The sequence below is a fragment of the Lycium barbarum genome, chromosome 2, assembly GCF_019175385.1.
Source record: "Lycium barbarum isolate Lr01 chromosome 2, ASM1917538v2, whole genome shotgun sequence".
Lineage (NCBI taxonomy): Eukaryota > Viridiplantae > Streptophyta > Magnoliopsida > Solanales > Solanaceae > Lycium > Lycium barbarum.
Window position 1 is genome coordinate 151,026,532 of NC_083338.1, and position 19,513 is coordinate 151,046,044.

The 19,513-nt window shown below is 35.7% G+C and overlaps 2 protein-coding genes and 1 long non-coding RNA gene across 4 annotated transcripts; 2 read left to right on the top strand and 1 right to left on the bottom strand.

Moving 5' to 3' along the window:
- Positions 1-218: 218 nt before the first annotated feature.
- On the top strand, positions 219-3,470 carry LOC132628128 (thaumatin-like protein 1). Of its 2 annotated transcripts, XM_060343863.1 has the most exons (4): positions 220-413; positions 511-816; positions 1,162-1,531; positions 2,986-3,470. In XM_060343863.1, exons 1-4 carry the CDS (start codon positions 350-352, stop codon positions 3,215-3,217), a joined length of 972 nt encoding a protein of 323 aa, XP_060199846.1. In that variant the 5' UTR covers positions 220-349; the 3' UTR covers positions 3,218-3,470. The 2 variants fall into 2 exon arrangements, with proteins under 2 accessions (XP_060199847.1, XP_060199846.1); XM_060343864.1 differs by lacking the exon at positions 2,986-3,470 and having other exon boundaries at positions 219-413; positions 1,162-1,535.
- Positions 3,471-9,006: 5,536 nt separating this feature from the next.
- LOC132628129 (uncharacterized) lies at positions 9,007-11,189 on the top strand. Its single transcript, XR_009578033.1, has 2 exons — positions 9,007-9,859; positions 10,800-11,189. It is a non-coding gene; the product is annotated as an uncharacterized LOC132628129 (long non-coding RNA).
- A 2,057-nt stretch (positions 11,190-13,246) lies between these two features.
- On the bottom strand, positions 13,247-19,113 carry LOC132628130 (endoplasmin homolog). Its single transcript, XM_060343865.1, has 15 exons — positions 18,954-19,113; positions 17,937-18,057; positions 17,701-17,854; positions 17,538-17,618; positions 17,326-17,437; positions 17,128-17,254; positions 16,901-17,039; positions 16,034-16,151; positions 15,538-15,737; positions 15,218-15,433; positions 14,922-15,087; positions 14,702-14,843; positions 14,439-14,589; positions 13,832-14,233; positions 13,247-13,715 (listed from the first exon to the last, which is right to left on the bottom strand). Exons 1-15 carry the CDS (start codon positions 19,018-19,020, stop codon positions 13,476-13,478), a joined length of 2,436 nt encoding a protein of 811 aa, XP_060199848.1. The 5' UTR covers positions 19,021-19,113; the 3' UTR covers positions 13,247-13,475.
- Between the last annotated feature and the right edge of the window lie 400 nt (positions 19,114-19,513).

Sequence of the window (19,513 nt, forward strand, 5' to 3'; positions counted from 1 at the left end):
AACTCTTCCATTATTCCACTCTTTCAGTTCCTAGCTTTCCACCCTTTAACTGCTACAACAGTTTTCTTTCTCATTCTCATTCACATAAATGAATGCACCTTTTTCTTTTTTTATTTTCAAAAGAAGCACACCACAGTTGGTTCTTGTTTATTTTATGGGAAATTGATTAAGACAGCTAACACCAATCTCATCACTCTTCTTCTATTTAAAGCCTTTTACGATAATCTCATAAACCCTGCTCTCTCTCCCTCCCCTTAATTCCTCTTCTAAAAATTTCACTCTACAGAGAAACCACAACACAAAATAAATATCCACGTAGTCCTGATCATTCAATATATACTCCAATATAATGTCCTCAAGATTATTTTCTTCCATCATTCTTATCATCTTCATTTTTTTCTCCATCAACAAAGGTACGTACCATGTTTTAAACTACATATGTAGTACTACTTTTTACGCGTTTCGTATTATCATATTATTGATGGTACTAATTCTGATTTTTCTTCTCAGGCATTTGTGGTGCTACTTTAAATTTAATAAACAGATGCGACTACAACGTATGGCCTGGAATATTATCCAATGCAGGTACTGACAAATTGGATAGTACCGGGTTCATGCTTGCTCCGGGTGATTCACGGGTATTCCAAGCTCCACAACAATGGTCTGGTCGGATCTGGGGTCGAACCGGTTGTAATTTCGACCCCAACATCGGTCAAGGAAATTGTGCCACCGGCGATTGTGGATCGAACCAAATGGAATGTAATGGGGCCGGAGCAACTCCCCCAGCCACCCTTGCAGAATTCACTATTTTCTCAGGTACTGTTGTATGATCATTTCATCTAAAAACTCTATCCTTTCATCTTTTCTTGAGCTGAGGGTCTATAGAAAATAACCTCTCTATCTTTACAAGATAGAAATAAGGTCTGCGTACACTCTATCCTCTCTATATCCTACTTGTAGGACTTTAATGGGAGGTTGTTTGTTGTTGGTGTAGTATATCATCTAATAACTCGCATGCAGACCTTATTTTTTATTATGGGCCGGCCAAGCACGTAAAAACGATTCATAATAAATGAAAGTGAAATTCGAATTCAGAATCTCTTTCTGAATTAAAATATTAGAGAGGACATACTTTAATTTATTTAATTATGTTCTCAACAGGGACAAAGCAAGATTTCTACGACGTCAGCTTAGTTGACGGATACAATTTGCCAATGGCGATCCAGGCAGTTGGCGGGTCGGGTTCATGCGATACTACGGGTTGTGTGAAGGATTTGAACCGAATGTGCCCGAATGAATTACGGGTCGGGGATGGGCAAGCATGCAAGAGTGCATGTGAAGCATTTGGTACACCTGAATACTGTTGCAGTGGCGCGTACGGTTCACCTTCCACTTGTAAGCCGTCGACGTATTCAGCAATGTTCAAAAACGCGTGTCCAAAATCGTATAGCTACGCGTACGATGATGCTACGAGTACTTTTACGTGTACAGGAGCTGATTATACGATTACATTCTGCCCTTCATTAACAAGGTAAAAAGAATTCTTTCCTTTACTTTTTTCTTTGGCTTTTTTGATTCATTTGTTTATTGTCTTAATATTATTATTAAGATTTTATTCTGCTACTTTGTCATATTTTTTTTAATCCTTGTCGTTGTCCGTCGGTTTATTCATAAAGTCATAAAAGTATGTAATAATGACGTGTTATTCTGAATCAAAATCGCTTTTCGTAATTGGAAATACTTTTTATTCCTAACTAACTTTTAGCTCATTGTAGCACAAGGCTGAGTAGATGTTATTGTATACTTTTGATCTTCGTCTTGAAGAAGTGTCGAACAGTGTTGTTTCTTTATTGTGTCGCGGAAACAATTTAAATTGTAATCAGTGTCTGCTATTTGATTGTGTACGACGTGATCTGATAGATGTGTATAAACCATTCAAAAAAGTACCGTCTTATATTTCATGGCAAACTATACACTTTAGCGTCAATTAATTTACGGCAATAACTTAATTGCCGCTAATTATATTCTAGAATTAATTATTACCGGCAATGTCAAACTCCTAACGATAAATGCCGCTAAAAGCTTTAGCAACCATGAATCTAATGGCACTAACCAATTGCTGATAAATGTTTTTGCGGCAATAACTATTGCCGCTAAAAGGAAAATATATTGCCGCTAAAAGCCTCTTTTGGTTTAGTATATAAAAAATTAGGAGAGTTTACACACGGTTGATAGCTCGACAAAAAATATTTACAATCTCTAGTCAATAAATAATATATACATATAATATACATCTGCCAACCTTTTTTTGGATGGAAAATTGTTTATGTTAATTTCTCAAATAATTAGACTTTCAAATAAATAGATATAACAAGTATTGCGAAAAACAAATATTAGAGCTAGGACGAAATCTTAGGATAGGTGATTAGTGTTTTTCGTGGTTGTTAGGCGAACTATTACTTTTAATTAATAAAATTAATAATAAAATTTTTAAAGAATGACAGTAGTATGTAGAGAAAATTTTAGTGGCTTCATTTTGTAATCTTATCTTGAACATCTATCTTTGTTTCACCTTTTTCTTCCGTGGAAGTTAGAACAAATGAATTGAATAGTATCTTCTTTTAATTTATTTGTTTTCTCATAGGTCCATTTGCACTTTATTTTTTTCACCGGATAAACTTGTCAGTATTGCATCACATCATCAATCAACATAATTTTCTTGGAAAGCTTTTCTATAAAGTTTTCGATGTCATATGACCAACTATTAAAGCAAATATTAAGCATCATAATGAACTAAGTATTAAAATAGGTTACAAAGAATTTTTAGATGAATTTCGAATTAATTAAGTTAATATTGCATGGTTGATGACTTAAACTCATGTAACGGCAGTTATGTTTCGATCTCAAGCAAATTAAAATTGACTATATATATTATCATTTTTAAGGGATGACTTGAAACTGATGCGACCTTATATTTACTTGCAGTCAGAAATCTTCAAGAGATTCTTCGAATGGAGGGTCCAGACAAGGGTTTTCTATCGGAAATGGCGGGTCTGATTCGGGTTCTAGTCCGCCGGAGGATTCATTTCCCTTTGGCAGTTCATGGCTACCGGACTTTATGACGGGGGACTCATCACGAACAACATTTTCTTATTTTGACTCAACAATGGCATTTTTTGTTTTTTATTTTCTTCACTTTTTATTAACATTTTCATAGTCACGTTGATTTCTCCAATTCACTTTCATGCACATTTCCACATTCATGGAGCTGATGATTTTTATTTTTATTTTCGTAAAGCACAAATTTTCAGAGTTTCACATGTATAGAGATTTACAATTTCTCAATGTACTAATTATCATTTCAGTGTTCACTTTCGCTTTTGTACTTGTGTATTTAACATCTAGGAAAATTTGTAAGATTCAGAATAGGAGAGAACTTTATTGAATGCGATGTTTTTATTTTCCCTTAATTTCCTTGTACTATTTCCTCCTGTCCATTTTAAATAGTTGTCATGCTTACAAGTAAAATAACTGGTCAAGATAGTTCTCACAGTTATCTTATAACTCGATAAATTTAGAGAGAAACTAATATAGTGAAATAGCGAGTAGTATTAAATTAAAATCAAATAATACAATTACCCTTTTAGTTAATATTACTTTCTTAAGGGACGTGAAAAAAGAAAAATATAACACGTATCAAAATGGACCGGAGGAATACATATAAACATAGGGAATTGATTCAGAATAATGAGAAGAAAAAGTACTCGTGTAGCATTTTGCTTTACTTGAGGACAATAAATAGTTGGTTGGTGATTGGTTAAGATAACCCCAGCTACTTTACTGAAATTGCACGCTAGGTAGTTATTAGTGTGATTTTTGGCTACAAAAATATAGTTAAAGATGTTGCCTGCCAAAGTTGCCATGCTGCTCTCGTTAGATTTCTATCATAGGCGGATCTAGGATTTGAAGGTGATGAGTGTCACAATTTTCTTCAATGTACATCTTGTTAGGAACGTATATTTGGGTCGGGTTCATCGCTTTTTAGTTTATTCGGGTCAACTTAATATTTTTTTTATTTGCAAATATGAAAATTACATCTCAAAAATCAAGAAACGAACATAATTAGCATCTTAAACAAGGAATCACACTCATTAACATTCATTAACAACAGAAGTAAAATCAACATTTTCACCAAGGGACTTGCATCTCTTATATATATTAAAAAATAAATTGGCACAAGTAAAATAACATCTTCAAATTACACCAATCAAAATAAGAAAAATAATAGAAAAACTCTTCAATAGGTAAATACACCCCATAAGTAAATATAGAATCAAATAAACTACAAGTCTCAAAAATAAATCATAAATTACATGTTTTTTCTAAGCAGTGCTTACGAAATTTCCATCACAATTTAAGTAGTAAAGTTATTTAAATTGAATTTAACAATTATAGAATAGCATAAATTTTTATTATACACTCCCTCCGTCCATTTTTATTTGTCCATTATACTAAAAATATATGTCCACTTTTACTTGTAAGTTATATAGTTTGAAAAACCAAGACATAATTTACCATTTTATACCTATTTTACCCTTATTATTAAGTACTCCAATTCATTTCTCATTTTATTTATTGCTTACTAAGAGTGTCCCAAGTCAAATATAGACAGGTGTTGAACAGAGGGAGTAATAAACAAAGAAATTATTTTAAAAAAAAATGAAGTTTGATCTCAATCCAAAATTCACATTGAGACCCAAGTTTTTCGATTTAAATACTCACAAATTTGAGATTAAGAGAAATGCTTAATTTAAGGGATTTTGAAGTTTCTACTTGTGTGTTCTCGCTAGAGATCACGGATAAAATAATAGAAAAGAGGAAGCAATATAAATAATAAAAAGATAAATAGAAAATTCGGAGGGCCGAAAAGGGAATTACTGGTACAAAGGAAGTACAAAGCGCAAAGAAAAATGGGAGTCAGAAAATGTTCAAGATACATTCAAACTTGTGTCTACTAGTCGTGGCACCTTTGTCTAATTTACGACTGGGGGTGGCAGGATCAAATATTTAACTTAATTTAAGCAAATTACAACATAGGTATATAAAAAAATTATTAATCGAGGGGGCGTCATGCCACCCCACCCGAAAGGGTGGATCCGCCCCTGATTTCTATATACATATATTGTTGTCCAATGTGGAGCCAGAATTAATGTTACAAAAAACACATATTCTTCATACCAAATCTTAATTATTTACTTATTAAACAACTATGAGATATTAATAATGTTTTCAATTCTTTATTTGTATAGCTATTAAGTATTCAGAATCAAGTGGCTCTACTAATTTAAATTTGTGTTACATTTGGCATATTAAAAGACGAAGCACTACAAACCTGAAGTTTCTCTTAAACATTTCATTTCAAGCACGAATATGCAAAACAAACAAAGAAGAAAAGAAAAAAGAAGAAAGAAATGTTGAATTCAGAGACGACGTTCACTTGCTGCTATTGTTTTGATTACTGATTATTATTCCGTCAATCTCATTCGCGAGCTATTCGTTATAAGTTGTCTTTGTCTAGCAAGATACATCTAGGTTCACCTCTATTTGCCCATCTCAGTAATAAATTTGAACAATCTCCGATATTAGAAAAATGAGGCAAGAGCTATACCTTTTAAAATCGGAAAAATAACTGTTAAAAAGTAAGTAGATTCTTAATTTTGTGTCTTTTTATAAAACGAAAAAGGGCCAAATTACCCCTAAACTTTGGGAAATAGTTCATCCATACCCTTCGTTATACTTTAGAATCAATTATACTTTTACCGTTATACTATGGGGTCAATTATACCCTTATGTCTAACAGCTGCCACGTGGCACCATCCCAGCCCTTCAAAATTATTTTCCCTTCAAATAATTGTTTACCCATTAAAATAACTCAACCCGACCCTATTTTTTTTTCCAGCCAAAGTGATACGGACCCAACCCATTACCCCTTGGCTGGAAAAAAAAATCGGTTCGGGTTGGGTTATTTTAGCGAGTAAAAAATTATTTGAGGGGAAAATAATTTTGAAAGGCTAGGATGATGCCACGTGACAGCTGTTAGACATAAGGGTATATTTGACCCCATAGTATAACGGTAAGGGTGTAATTGATCCTAAAGTATAATAAAGGGTATTTCCCAAAGTTCAGGGATAATTTTGGCCCTTTTCCGTTTATAAAATCATGGTGAACCGATCAAGTTTCTACATATATATTAATATGTGATTAGCTACGATTATGTTTGTTAATCATGGAAGATGTTATCTAATGACTAAGTTCCTCCTAACTGCTACTAGTTTGGTAATATGGACTACATCATACTCCTAAGTCACCCATAATTTCAGAGCTCATCTGTGGGTGGTTTGATTTTGGATGCTTCTTACTTTGATCATTGCTAAAAACACAACGTTTTAAAGTTACTCGATATCAAAGTCGATGGGAGATAGCAGGTACTATGTACAATAGTTAAGATATGCGCAAATTGATTAGAACACTACGATGATAAAAAGGATACAAAGTTCCGAGAATCAAAGTATTCAAGTCAACTTGTCAACTCCGCTTAAATTAATAGAAAAGAAAGTCCAACAAATAAAAGGTCACACATTAGTAAAAATAATTGAATAAACAGGTTGACAAATATAGGAGTGAATTAAAAGGAACCACAAAAAAGATCCAAGCGTCCAGCTCAACATTGATCAGAGATGCACTAGCAGCATTACACTTTTCACTTTCGGTGTCATTTTCCCCTTAAATTTATAGCATCACCAATCAAACTGCTTCAATTCTCAGCATCTAAAATTATTGATAAGCTTTTGTGACATCTAAAAAATTATTGATAAGCTTTAAAATAAATATGCTAAATTATCAATACTATCTAAGGGAAAAGCAGGCTAATTCTCCTCACATTGTCGATGAATAATTACTTTCAGCCTTCTTTCACAGCAACTTGTGGATTAACCACATCCGGCTCTTTCTTACACTTTAACAAAGTTATAGAACAAGTTAAAAAATTCAACATGTTTTGTGTTGAATTTTATCTTTTCGCTTTATTATCTAGTGCAAAAGAGGAACAATTTGCGAATTAATTAAGAGCTACATTATGAAAAAAGTAACCCCATTACTTGTGAGCTACTTGACAATTTTCTTAAAGTAAGAATGATACCCCGAGCGGATCAGAAGCTCGGGACTGTAATTGGTTCAGACTGCCGACAACAGCACCATTTTTTGCCAATTCACCCTTTTTTAACCGTTGTTTAGTAAATGATTTTCTTTTCTCGACCCTTTTAGACCAAGTTTTAGTAATCCTTTTGAGCAAACTGAAAATCTTATAAGAAAACACTAAGCCGCAGTCTAAATTTTTGTAAGTTATTATAAACGGTAGACGACACAATCAAATATTTTGTCTTTAAGATTGAGAAATATATGAGCAAAAAAGAGCTATATTTACAGAATTTTTAAAGGTGGGACATAATCTTCAATCAGCCCAACAACAGTGGAGAATTCTCCGAGGCCCAATTTCTTTCCTACCACATAATTCGGCCTAACTGAAATTGTGGCTTACATTCATGGAAAATTTACCTATCATAACTATCTCTAAGACTTATTTATGAATAATAACTACCTTATTTTTTTATTTAATTTTTTTAGCTTTATTTTTCTAAAATTACATTTCATAACTAGTCCAGTAACTTTTGAAATACATGTATCTCTTTATTCTCCCTCACTACACATTTAAGATTTATCATCTTCTCCAAACCCTAAAAAAATTCTCTCTCTTCTTTCCCTTTCCCCTCACTGCCGCCTCGGCTCTGACATCTCCTTAGCGCCACAGCTAAGGTTGCTCTTGCCGTCGGCGATGCTAGAAAAAAATTCTCTCTCCTCTTGCAGTCGGTGATGCCAGAATCCATGGCTTCTTCTCAGATCTGGACGGTTATCGAGTTCTCCAACCCTACACAATCGATTAAGATCGAGTTCTTCTCACCGGATCCGGATCGGTTGAGATTGAGCTCCCTTCAAACAAGTTGATCGGATTGGAATAATGAACATCACAACCGTAAAGCTTCGGACAGGTTCGTGAGGTTAAAGCTAATGGAACTTTATGAAAAATGCGGAGAGTTTAATGACGCGAAGAAGGTGTTTGATGAAATGCCTCAAAGATATATTATTGCCTCTACTGTTACTGTTATACCCCGTAATTTTATACGTCGAGTTATTCGCAAGAGAATCGACTCAAGTTAAAGACGGGATAATTTTCGGGCACGAAACAGAAATCTTTAATTTCCGGTCTCTATTAGAAAATGAATTGCTTATGAATTTTACTTAGTGTAAAAATATTAATGGAAAGTTGGGATTAATTTACCATGATTAGATTATTAAGTGGGGATTAGTGATTAATTAATCTAATTATCGAAAAGTGGGCCCTACGACACGTGGCGAGATTTGGTTGGACTTGAATAAAGATGGACACATGTCATGAAAAATTGACACATGTCCACTTTGTAAAGATAAAATATATAGGCATAAGTGGAAGACTAAGTCATCACTTATACCACAAATTAGTCTTGCAAATTAGGTCTTAGAGAGAGGGGCTCTCAAGCCTAGAGAGAGAGAGAAGATCGCGGGTACTATTCCGTCCACTGTTCACGGCGGGGCTACTATTCATGGGCGGCGTTACTGTTCACGGCACACTATTCACGGCGGCGCTACTGTTCACGGCCAGCCCATTTTTGCCCCCTTCTACACAATTAATTGGAGAGATTTGAAGATTAAGAGGAGGAAAAAGATGGAGCTCATGGTAGCCATGGCTTTCTTGAAGACATTTCATGGTGAAAAATTAGAGCTTATCTCTAAGGTAAGATTTAATTCTTTTCTACATGTTTTGGAGGTAGTTTAGACTTGTATAGCTTGGTAGATGTGTGTTGAATACAAACGGGTTATGTATGTTGATATTGAATTATAAATTGAGCCGTGTAAGGGGGGGTGTTTTGAGTAAGAATGATGAATTGATTTTAGTAGCATTATGGAGGAATTAAATGGTTAAATTTAAAGTTGTGTTGTTTTATGGACATGTTGTTATCCTTGCTGAATTGAAAGGATTAAGGGTATGATTATGCTCATATGATTATTGTTGTTGTTATCATGGATTATGTGATGAGAATGAAGGAATTTAATGGTTAGAGTTGGAGTTAAATTTGTTGTGGGTTGTTATAAGGATTATAATGATAATAATGTGGTTTACTTGCATATGGATAGATGATGTAGTTGTGGTGTAGCTGCTGCAGTATTTCATTAAATTTGCTGAAAAGATTGCATGAAATACGGTATAAGAAGTGAAAAGGGGGCTGCTCTACGCTAGGGGGCTGTTTTCGGCCATAGATGGAAAAATTGTGGATTGTTGGAAATATTATGTGAATTGTTTAGAATGTTCTTGGATGTTGTTAGTATGGGTTTGGGTTAGTATTTGAATGTATAAGTGTTGATGTTGGCTTTGAGGTAAACCGTTGAATTGAATATTTGGAAAGTTGTCGTATGGTGTAAAAAAAGAGCTATTAATGTTATTTTGCCTTTCAAATTGATTATCGATGTTGCTAGGTTGGTTATTGTGGTTGTTGTTGCTGATTTTGAGCGAGTTAAATTCTCGGGTTAGCCTATTTACAGGGGAAATGCTACCCAAATTTCTGTAGAATTTAGAATTAGTTTGGAATAAATGGCTTAAGTACCTATGGCTAATGTTTGATATTCGTTGGCGTATTCATAGGCCTTGGGGAGCCCGAGGCGTAGGTTGGGATTAACTTTAGTTGGGAAAACTTGGAGCGCGTACGAGGTATGTAAAGCGCAACCCTTCTTTCTTTTGGCATGCCTTAGTTTTTAATAGGCTAGATTATAAGCCTTGAGGAAAATTCTAAGATTCGAAATCCGAGCATGTTATGAGCCTTATAAATATTCCTTGGCACTCTTATGTATGATTTGATGAAATATGAACCATTATGTCTTTGAAATAATCGCTTTCCGAACTTTGCATAAAAATGTTTCACTTTAAAGAATTTCGTAATTTGTAAACGCCATATCTTTCACAGAAAGGCTCGGATTGCTTCAATAATTTTTGTAAAAGTTTATATGGCATATAATGAGTATGTTTTCCATAGGCGGGCCCGACTCGGGTAAATACCCGTCCGTGGGCCCCGCGACTTTCCTTTATGTAATTCGGGAACTTTTGAAAGAATTCGTTATGACTATTATTTCGATTTTCAAGTATGATCATTTTACTTATATTTGAGTCTATGATAATGATTTTATGCATATGGTTACTCATGACTCTGCTCGTGCGTTCTGTTATATCTTTCGCCGGTTCCCGGGCCGGTTCTGTTATCGTGCGCGCTTTGATATACTCCGAAGTTATGCTGTGTTTATGGTTCTCCGAGCTACTCGCAAACGAGGGTCGGGTTCCACATATATTTGGTGTTATGCTGTGTATGGCGTTATGTTGTGATGTGATATGTGACGGGGATACGGAGATTTGAAACTTTCTGGTGTTATGCTGTGTTATGGCGCCATCGACGGGTGGGCGACCATATTCTTCTGTACCTTATGCATGACTTATATTTTGAAAGTAAACATTTTGATATGTTGGATTGGTACTTATGTTTGGTACTTCCATTTCGTTTATGTCTCAGATTTGCTTTCTGTATATTCTGCTTTGCATACTCAGTACATATTTCGTACTGACCCCCTTTCTTCGGGGGGGCTGCGTTTCATGCCCGCAGGTACAGACGCACAGTTTGGTGATCTACCCATTTAGGACACCCTCTTCTGCTGTTTGGAGTGCTCTTCTCATTTCAGAGCACACATTTTGGTATATATTCGTTCGCTATGTATATATGTATTTGTTCAGGGGCACGGCGGGGCCCTATCCCGCCATATGATTCGGTTTGTCTGTTTAGAGGTCTGTAGACGTATTTGTGGGTGTGTGTGCCTACTTCTGTACGGATGTGTTTGCATGACTCTATTCGTTATGGCAGCCTCGTCGGCGTGCATTTTGTATATGTTGTGGCAGCCTTGTCGGCGTGCATTTGTATATGCGTTTTGGGCCGTTGTGCCATTTGACAGCCTTGTCGGCTTTTGACATATTTGATAGCCTTGCCGGCTTTTTGACATCTATACATATATCCGCATACGGTTGCGTTGAGATGTGTTTGAACAGTTTGATATAGTTTGAGACGGCATATAGTAATTATGGCCGTATATGCTATTTGTGTGTGATCAAATATGGATAGGTATGTCAGGGTGCCCAAGTAGGGCGCCAGTCACGGCCTACGGGGTTGGGTCGTGACAGTTACGATATCATGTTATCTTGATCATGGGTTGGTGAATAAGGCAATGGATGAATTTCGTCTGGTTTCTACCAAGGATAATGTTGGCTGGACAGTTATGATTGATGGTGGTTAGAAATAGTGAAATGAACTTTGCATTGGAGTTATTTAGAGAAATGCAAATCGCAGGTGTAAAGCCTAATGAAGTTACGATTGTTTGTGTTCTATCTGCTTGTGTGCAGCTGGGTGCATTAGAGCTCGGTAAATGGGTTCATTCGTATGTAGAAAAGTACAAAATTGAAGTTAATCATATAGTTGGTTCAGCTTTGGTGATTATGTATTCAAGGTGTGAAGATGTTAAAATTCTCTCAGTTCCTTCTCTCTTCTCCCTCAGCTCCGACGTCGTCATACACGTGGTGGTCCTTAGCATTGCTGCAGCTAAGGTGGTAGTCGTAGCCACGGGTGATGCCGAAATAGCTTCTTCTCCTTCTTGTATCTCATATCTGAGTGTATTCGTTATTGAAAGGTTGAGAAAACTAGAAGAAGCTTCGGAGTGGAAAGCTTCTCAGATCTGGACAGATAGCAGAATTCACGGATTCTTCTCCTTGTTGTATCTTAGATCCGAGTGTATTTAAGTGTACTGTTTCAGTATATTTCAGTGTATTGTTTCAGTATATTTCGTTGTATTTCAATGTATTTCTAATTTATGAAACAGTTTCTGATATATTTCATTGTATTCCATTGTACATACACATACTACAATTTTATATTTCTTAAACAATCAACCATATTTCATTGTATTTCAGTGTATATTTTTCTGTATTTGGAAGTATTTCTAAAAGTTTGGAACGGAGTAATTTGGAGAGAAAAACGTGGGTTGTTATGGAACTTCAACAATTATGCGTCATACATGGTTGATTTAATTTGACTTACCATTTAAAATGAAAGAAGAGAATCTATTCCATAAATACAACCTATTTTTACTCTGCCAGATTTTGTATTTCAGTGTATTTTAAAAATGCGAACTCTCCCAGATTTTGTATTTCCGTATATTTCCCTGTATTTCAAAAACGCAAAATACAACCAAATACAACAAAAACTAGCTACGATTTGTAAATATAGAAAAAGTAGTTGTTAGAAGCTATTAAAAGGTAGTTATTTATGTAAGTTTCACTTTATTCATGCCCAGGACCAATGGGCCAAACCTGAGGTTATGAATGGGCCAAGACCAATAATAGCAAAGCAGCCTAATAACTTTACTCGTTTGGTTGGGAAACAACTTATAAGTTATCCCAGGATTAGTTATTTCACCCTCAAGGTGGGATAAAATAATGCTACAATCTCGAGATAACCAATCCCGAGATTAATTATTCCGAATTTTTATTCCAACCAAACATGGGATAATGAGGCACTAAAATTTTATCCCAAAATTATTTTTGCTTATCCTTCACACCAAACGACCCCTTAAGTCGTTATGTGTGCGATCCAGGTTGATAAATAGCGCAACCTCATTCCTTAAGTAATAGACTTATGCGTATTGTGTGAAGCTTTGGTTGAGTCTGTTATCCCTCATCTCCCTGCTATGTTCTAGTATCTCATCTCCTCCTCGTTACCCTCATTGTTAGACCTCGTCATCTTTCTACTTCCTTGGATTAATCTTTTAGGCTTTCCGTTGTAATAGTTTAAGCTTTCAATCAAAGAAATCAGTTCCTTGTCGTTGAGTAATTTAAGTGTTTGTTACACCTGAAACCTCGTCGAATGACAGGACCATCGCATATAAAATGCTCCAGGGAATCCGTATTCATTTTAATCATAGTAATATTATTTCTGATATGACGCTATCAAATCCTGGGTTAACCACTATTTATTTTATAGTAAATTTAGAAGAAAAAAAAAGCATATTACATTAAAAGGTAGGAGCAACTTGGATTCCTTTGAAGACTACCAGTTCTTACAAGGAAAAATAAGACCTCCCAGGTTTGTTACATGGAAGCAAATTAACGACAAGCTCATACACTAAACCACTGGAAATGCAAGACAGACAAAATTCTTAAGTTTAAACTATGAACTAAACTATTTCTACAGGATAACGTATTCCTTCCGATCAAAAGAAACATTTCTTAAAACTATCTAAAGCTCATCCTTGGCTTCAGAATCTTCGGATGCAGACTCTTCTGCCTTGGTTTCAATCTCAGGTTCTTCAGCTTCTTCTTCTTCTTCCTCAACTGTAGCATCCGGGCTAATGTTTAGACTGCTCTTAACTGAGCTGTAGATATGGGAGGCAAAATCCTTAGGATCACTGAGTTCGAAGCCACTCTCCATTAAAGCTGTTTGGTATATAAGTTTTGCTGTAAGCTTCACATTCTCATCCTGTACACCAAGTAAATAAATCAGTTAGAGATAAACTCCACGAAATTGTTAAGAAAGTTAGAACTTGACCCTACCAAAAAAAAAAAAAAAAATCACCAAGATAGAGCGCAACGTACCTCTGGGTCACTTACTACTCTCTCCCGGAGCCCCTTGATAATTGGGTGCCTAGGATTGATTTCCAGCACCCTTTTACCACGCATGTATGCCTGCTTGCTTGCATCTGACAGTGTTTGTGAATGCATAATTTTCTCCATATATGCACTCCAACCGTATTTTGATGTCACCACTACACAAGGGGTGTCAGCCAAACGGTTGCTAATTTTGACATCTTCAACATTGTCACTAGCGAGCGCACTCTTCCACCATTTAGTGAGCGGCTTGAATGACTCCTTGAGCTCTTTGGTCTTCGAATCCTTAAGCTTTAATCCCTCTTTAGACACATTCTGGAACTTTTTGTCCTCGTAGTCCATAAGATATTGCATGAGGTATTCATCTACAGGATCCGTGAAAAATATGACCTAGAACATGATAGAAGGCAACTTAGAGAACGAGATTTTATGGCTAGACTTCATGAATGTATATAAATGAGAATTCAATGATGAAGAGAAACATTTATGGATTGTAATTTTGTTATGCAGCATTGGCACAAAAACAAGGTTGTTTCTTCAACTATACTGAAACTGAATTCATTTTTGATCGTTTATATTGAAATTGAAGTCATACCTCATAGTCTTTCTTATTAAGCCTCTCAAGGAAGGGAGATTTCTCCAACTGCTCTTTGCTGGCTCCAGTGATGTAGAAGATATCCTTTTGATTTGATTTCATTCTTGAGATGTATTGGTCTAGTGAAGTTAATTTACCATCTGATTTGGTGCTGTAAATATGCACATTAAACCAACAAATCAATAACTGAAAACAAACCAACAAATCAATAACTGAAAACAAACCAATCAAGTATAAGACTAGGAGTAAAAAAGAGGACATACGTCTCAAATCGGAGAAGTTTAGCCAAGCGGTTTCTGTTAGTTGCATCCTCTATAATACCAAGCTTGATCGACTTTCCAAATTCGTTCCAGAATTTGGCATATTGACCTTTCTTCTCATTGTCATCACTGGACTCTTCAACATCTGTCATGGCATACCCAAGAATGAGAATTAGATACTTTTAGCTAATTAGACAACTGTAAATTTAGGAATATAAATTACCTCTCTTCTCCTTGTCATTAGATTCATCTGGATCCTCTTCAGCAAGTTTGCGAATCATGTCAAGGGCCTTACGGATGAGTTTTTTCTTAATTGTCTTCAAACTGCTGTGCTGCTGAAGCATTTCTCTTGAGACATTGAGGGGTAAGGTGTCAGAATCAACAAGACCCTGGCATAAATGTCACCATAATCAGTGTTAAAACTCAGACATAGATTTTAATAGAATCAGTTATGTATTAGAAGACCAAGAAGAAGTTTTTAATATAACGTCAGTGAAGTATTAGATGAACAAAAATTACCATTAGGAAATTCAAGTACTTGGGCAACAATTCATTAAATTCATCTGAGATGAAGACTCGTCTGACATATAACTTCAAGTTGGATTGTTTTGTGTTGTAGTAGCTCTCATATAAATCATGAGGGGCCTTAGGAGGGATAAATAGAACAGCCTTGAACTCTACATCACCTTCAGCAGTGAAGTGACTCCAAGCCATGGGTTTATCGTCACTGAAGTCCTGGTAAAATAACATATAGATTTTCAGCAAATGGAAAACAATGGTCTAGAAAGTTTAATAATGCACCACACTTGCATTATTACAAGGAAATACATGAATGTTACCTTTGCCAGAGAGTGATAGAACTTTGTATACTCTTCATCTGTCACTTCTTTTGGGTTCCTAAGCCATATAGCTTTAACATCATTTAAAAGCTCCCACTCATATGTGGTTTCCTTCACTGTCTTAGTTTTAGGCTTTTTCTCATCTTCAGCCTTCTCTGCATCTTCTTCTTCTCCCTCTTCCTCTGAAGAAGTGCTTTCAGCTGTTCACAATATTGACAGATAATAAGACCACTGAGAAAGAAGAAAAAGTAAAAACGATAGGAAATGAGGGAGCAGACTTTTTCATCATTTCCTACTCTTAATATGTTTATTTTGTCAGCTTTCCCCAGTCCTCACCTGGCTCTTCTCCATACAGGAGCAAAAGAAGGATGGAACGGCAAAAATATTCATTCAACAAATATGCTACATTCAGACTGCGATTAACACTGAAACAATACTTCTTTATAAATAACACAAGACAACACTTGGCAAGTCAAGATAGGAGAATCATGCATACATGTTTCCTCTTCATCAACTGATTCGTCCTCATCAGCAGGAACTTCCTTCTCAACCTCTTTGCTTGCCCATAGTTTTATAGGGAAGTTGATGAATTCAGAATATTTCTTCACCAATTCCTGAAATCATGGCGCCATAGATTAAGCCACTTCAAGAACCAAAACAAGAGTAACCTCCAAAAATAATATAGTATTTCATAAATATGAAAAGCTGGAAGCTAGAACAGCAACCACATAGACCAAATTTCACAGTAAGAAGGATAAAGTTCCTGCTCATTTATTTATGGATCCAATAGATTAATGGTAACAGAAATCAGGGTTCTTTTTTCCCCGTCTAGACGGGGCTAACAGTCCAGTCCAAGCTACAACAGCACAAATAGAATATGCAAAAAACAGAAACATCCCAGTGAATCAGGGTACTCCCATTCAATTCAAGAAATGAAAATTTACCATCAGCCATAAGCGTTCCGTTCACTTATCATGACCCAAGACTTAAGGAGCATGATCGACCCCTAACTATATTGTTAGACTGTGCGCTTTTGCTAAAGTTGACAAAAATGATGAGTTTAAGGAATTGCGGATACAGTTGTTGAGTTGTTCAGAGGAAATTCTAAAAAAAACGTGTGCAGATAGTAGAGGACAAAGAAAAAAGATATATTTTAACTCACACCAAGGTCAAGTTTATTTATATCCAACTATTACAGCAGTATAGAAATTCATGAGCTACTATTCCATATACAATAGCCACCAGAACAGATAATAAGGGAGTTATAGATGACTCATAAAAGATGAAACTGTGACATGCACCAATTAGTTAATAATAAATGTATATGGAGAAATTTTCCTTCATTGTACATCTGTCTACTCACCTTTAGTTTGAACTCATCTAAATATTCCCCTGCTTCATCTCTTAGATGCAGTCTAATTTCAGTTCCACGACCAAGAGGTTCATTCCATGTATCCTCAGAAATGGCAAATGCCCCATCAGCCTTTGATTCCCAAACATATCTGTACACAGATATTACAAGCAAGTATTACATCACCAGTAATGCTTTCAATCATACAGAAAAAAAATATGCATTCGCTCCAAACATACTGTTTATCGTCGTTGTGCTTGCTAATGACTTCAACATAGTCAGCCACAAGATACACAGAGTAAAACCCAACACCAAATTGCCCAATCAGGTTAAGGTCACCACTTGTCTGCATCTTCTCGACAAACGCTGTATAGCAATAATAACTGTAAATAGAAGTCCACAATCTCAAGGCAACTAGGTCAAGAATAAGAAAGTACCTGAAGTTCCAGATTTAGCTATTGTTCCCAAATTCTTTCTTAGATCCTCCTTAGTCATTCCAACACCTCTGTCACGAATGGAAAGAATTTTCTTTTCTTTATCCAGTGTAATCTGCAATCCATGAAATAACCACAATTAATGGAGCTCCAAAAAAAATTCTCAAAGTTTAACCAACAGAGATGAGCAATTCAATATGATACGAATCACTAACCTGAATCTCAAGATTAGTATTATCACCTTCACCAAGAACCTCCTTGTCAGTAAGTGCAAGGAACCTGATCTTATCCAGTGCCTGAATCAAACAGCAAATAATTTCAAAACAAACCTTTTACAGATCATGTGGAACAGACTCCAAAAACTGAATGCACACTTACATCAGAAGCATTGGAAATCAGCTCCCTCAAGAAGATGTCCTTGTTACTGTAAAGGGAGTTGATAAGGATGTCCATAAGCCGAGAGACCTCAGCCTGGAACTCAAACTTCTCCGCACTAGCTCGGAGAGTTTTCCTTGACATAGACTCAGCTTCCCTAAATCACACAATACTTAATAATGAACGAACATATGAAATCACAGTAAGCAGATGAAATGAATCAAAAGCAGTTCACAAACCTTTTAACGACATCCGAATCGGTGGATAAACCATTTGGAACAGCACCAATCTTTTCCTCAACCTTTGGTGGGTCTACTGGTGCATCAGAATCAGCTTCTGCATTTGCGTGTATCTTTCGACCTATCAAGTAGTAACACACACTTCCATGTAAGCAAATCACGTAACATTAAGTAGTTTGTAATATATAGAGGTCGACACATCTGTTCGTGAAAGAGGGTGACTATTCTCATCTCTCAAGTTCTATAAATATAATGAATGTCGTGAAGTAGCGAAAGAAAAATGTGCAGGTATAAACATGGGCTTTGTTTTATCCTAAAGGAATTGCTTGTATTTTCCCCAATACGTATACTGGCAATATCTCTTTAAGCAAAGTCGACTTTTCACCCCTAAATCCATTTCTTAATCAATTCTGTTTTCCTCTTTTTCTAACACGTAATTTTATTGATAAAGCAAATATGTTACTACTCAAATATTATGTAGCACAGAGCAATTAAAGCCTCGCAAAATCTTAAACCAAAACTACTAGAACTGAGAAACACTAGAAAAAATCAACTTCATAATGCCAACCTACCAGCATTCATCTACGCATCTTTAAATTTCATTAAGATCTCAACGCAATGTGACTACTCAACACATAAAAGTTCACAACATCGACTGAAAAAAAAAAAAAATCAAATGACTCTCAAGGCTTATCAGAATATAAGCATTATCACAACAAAGTGCAGTAAAGTTCCTTAAGATCTCGATGTAACGTGGCTAGTCACACCATAAAAGCCTTAGAATTTAAATAAATCTAAACCGTTCGACTACGAAGAAAGGTCTCAATAAGCATTTTCACAACAAAATCCAGACATTGCAGTAAAGTTCCATAAGATCTCAATCTAATGTCACTACTCACACTATAAAAGCTTCACAATTTTAACAAAGCTAAACCGTTCACTTCAATTAAGGTCGGAATAATGGCTAAAGTAGTAAATCCTCCAAATAATGGCTAAAGTACTAAACGCCTAACTCACCTTGATCTGGAACAAGAAAAATCAGGCATAATAAAAACAAGACGAACGGAATCGTCCACTTCCTCATTGTCGTCTCCGTTCACCGGAATTTTAACTCAGATTTACAAACGGCGTTCAAAGTAGAGCGTCGATCTGGGATTTTGCATTATATCCGGAGAGTATATATATAGTGAGCTTCTTCAGGTGGGGTCCATGATGACGTGGCAAGCATCACTACAAGATCGTACTCTCTGATTGGTCAGATGTTGCCAGCGTGGTGAGTTTTTAATTACGTGGCGGAATTTTATTGGTTTCTCTTGCTTCACAGGACGTGGATGAAAAAAATATTTAGTTTCTGGAAAATTCCAAAGGTTTAAAGGAAGACTCGAAGGACGACCTGGTTTTTCTCCCCCCGAATCATACGTTAATTATTTTTCGCTTTCATGTTGACCCTAAAAAATACTCCTAACTTAAACATTTTTAGTATATTCAAACCTGTGATCTTATCGAATTGAATGACAAATGTTCCTAACTTAATCATTTTAGAATATTCAAACCTGTAGTCTTGTCGAATTGAATGA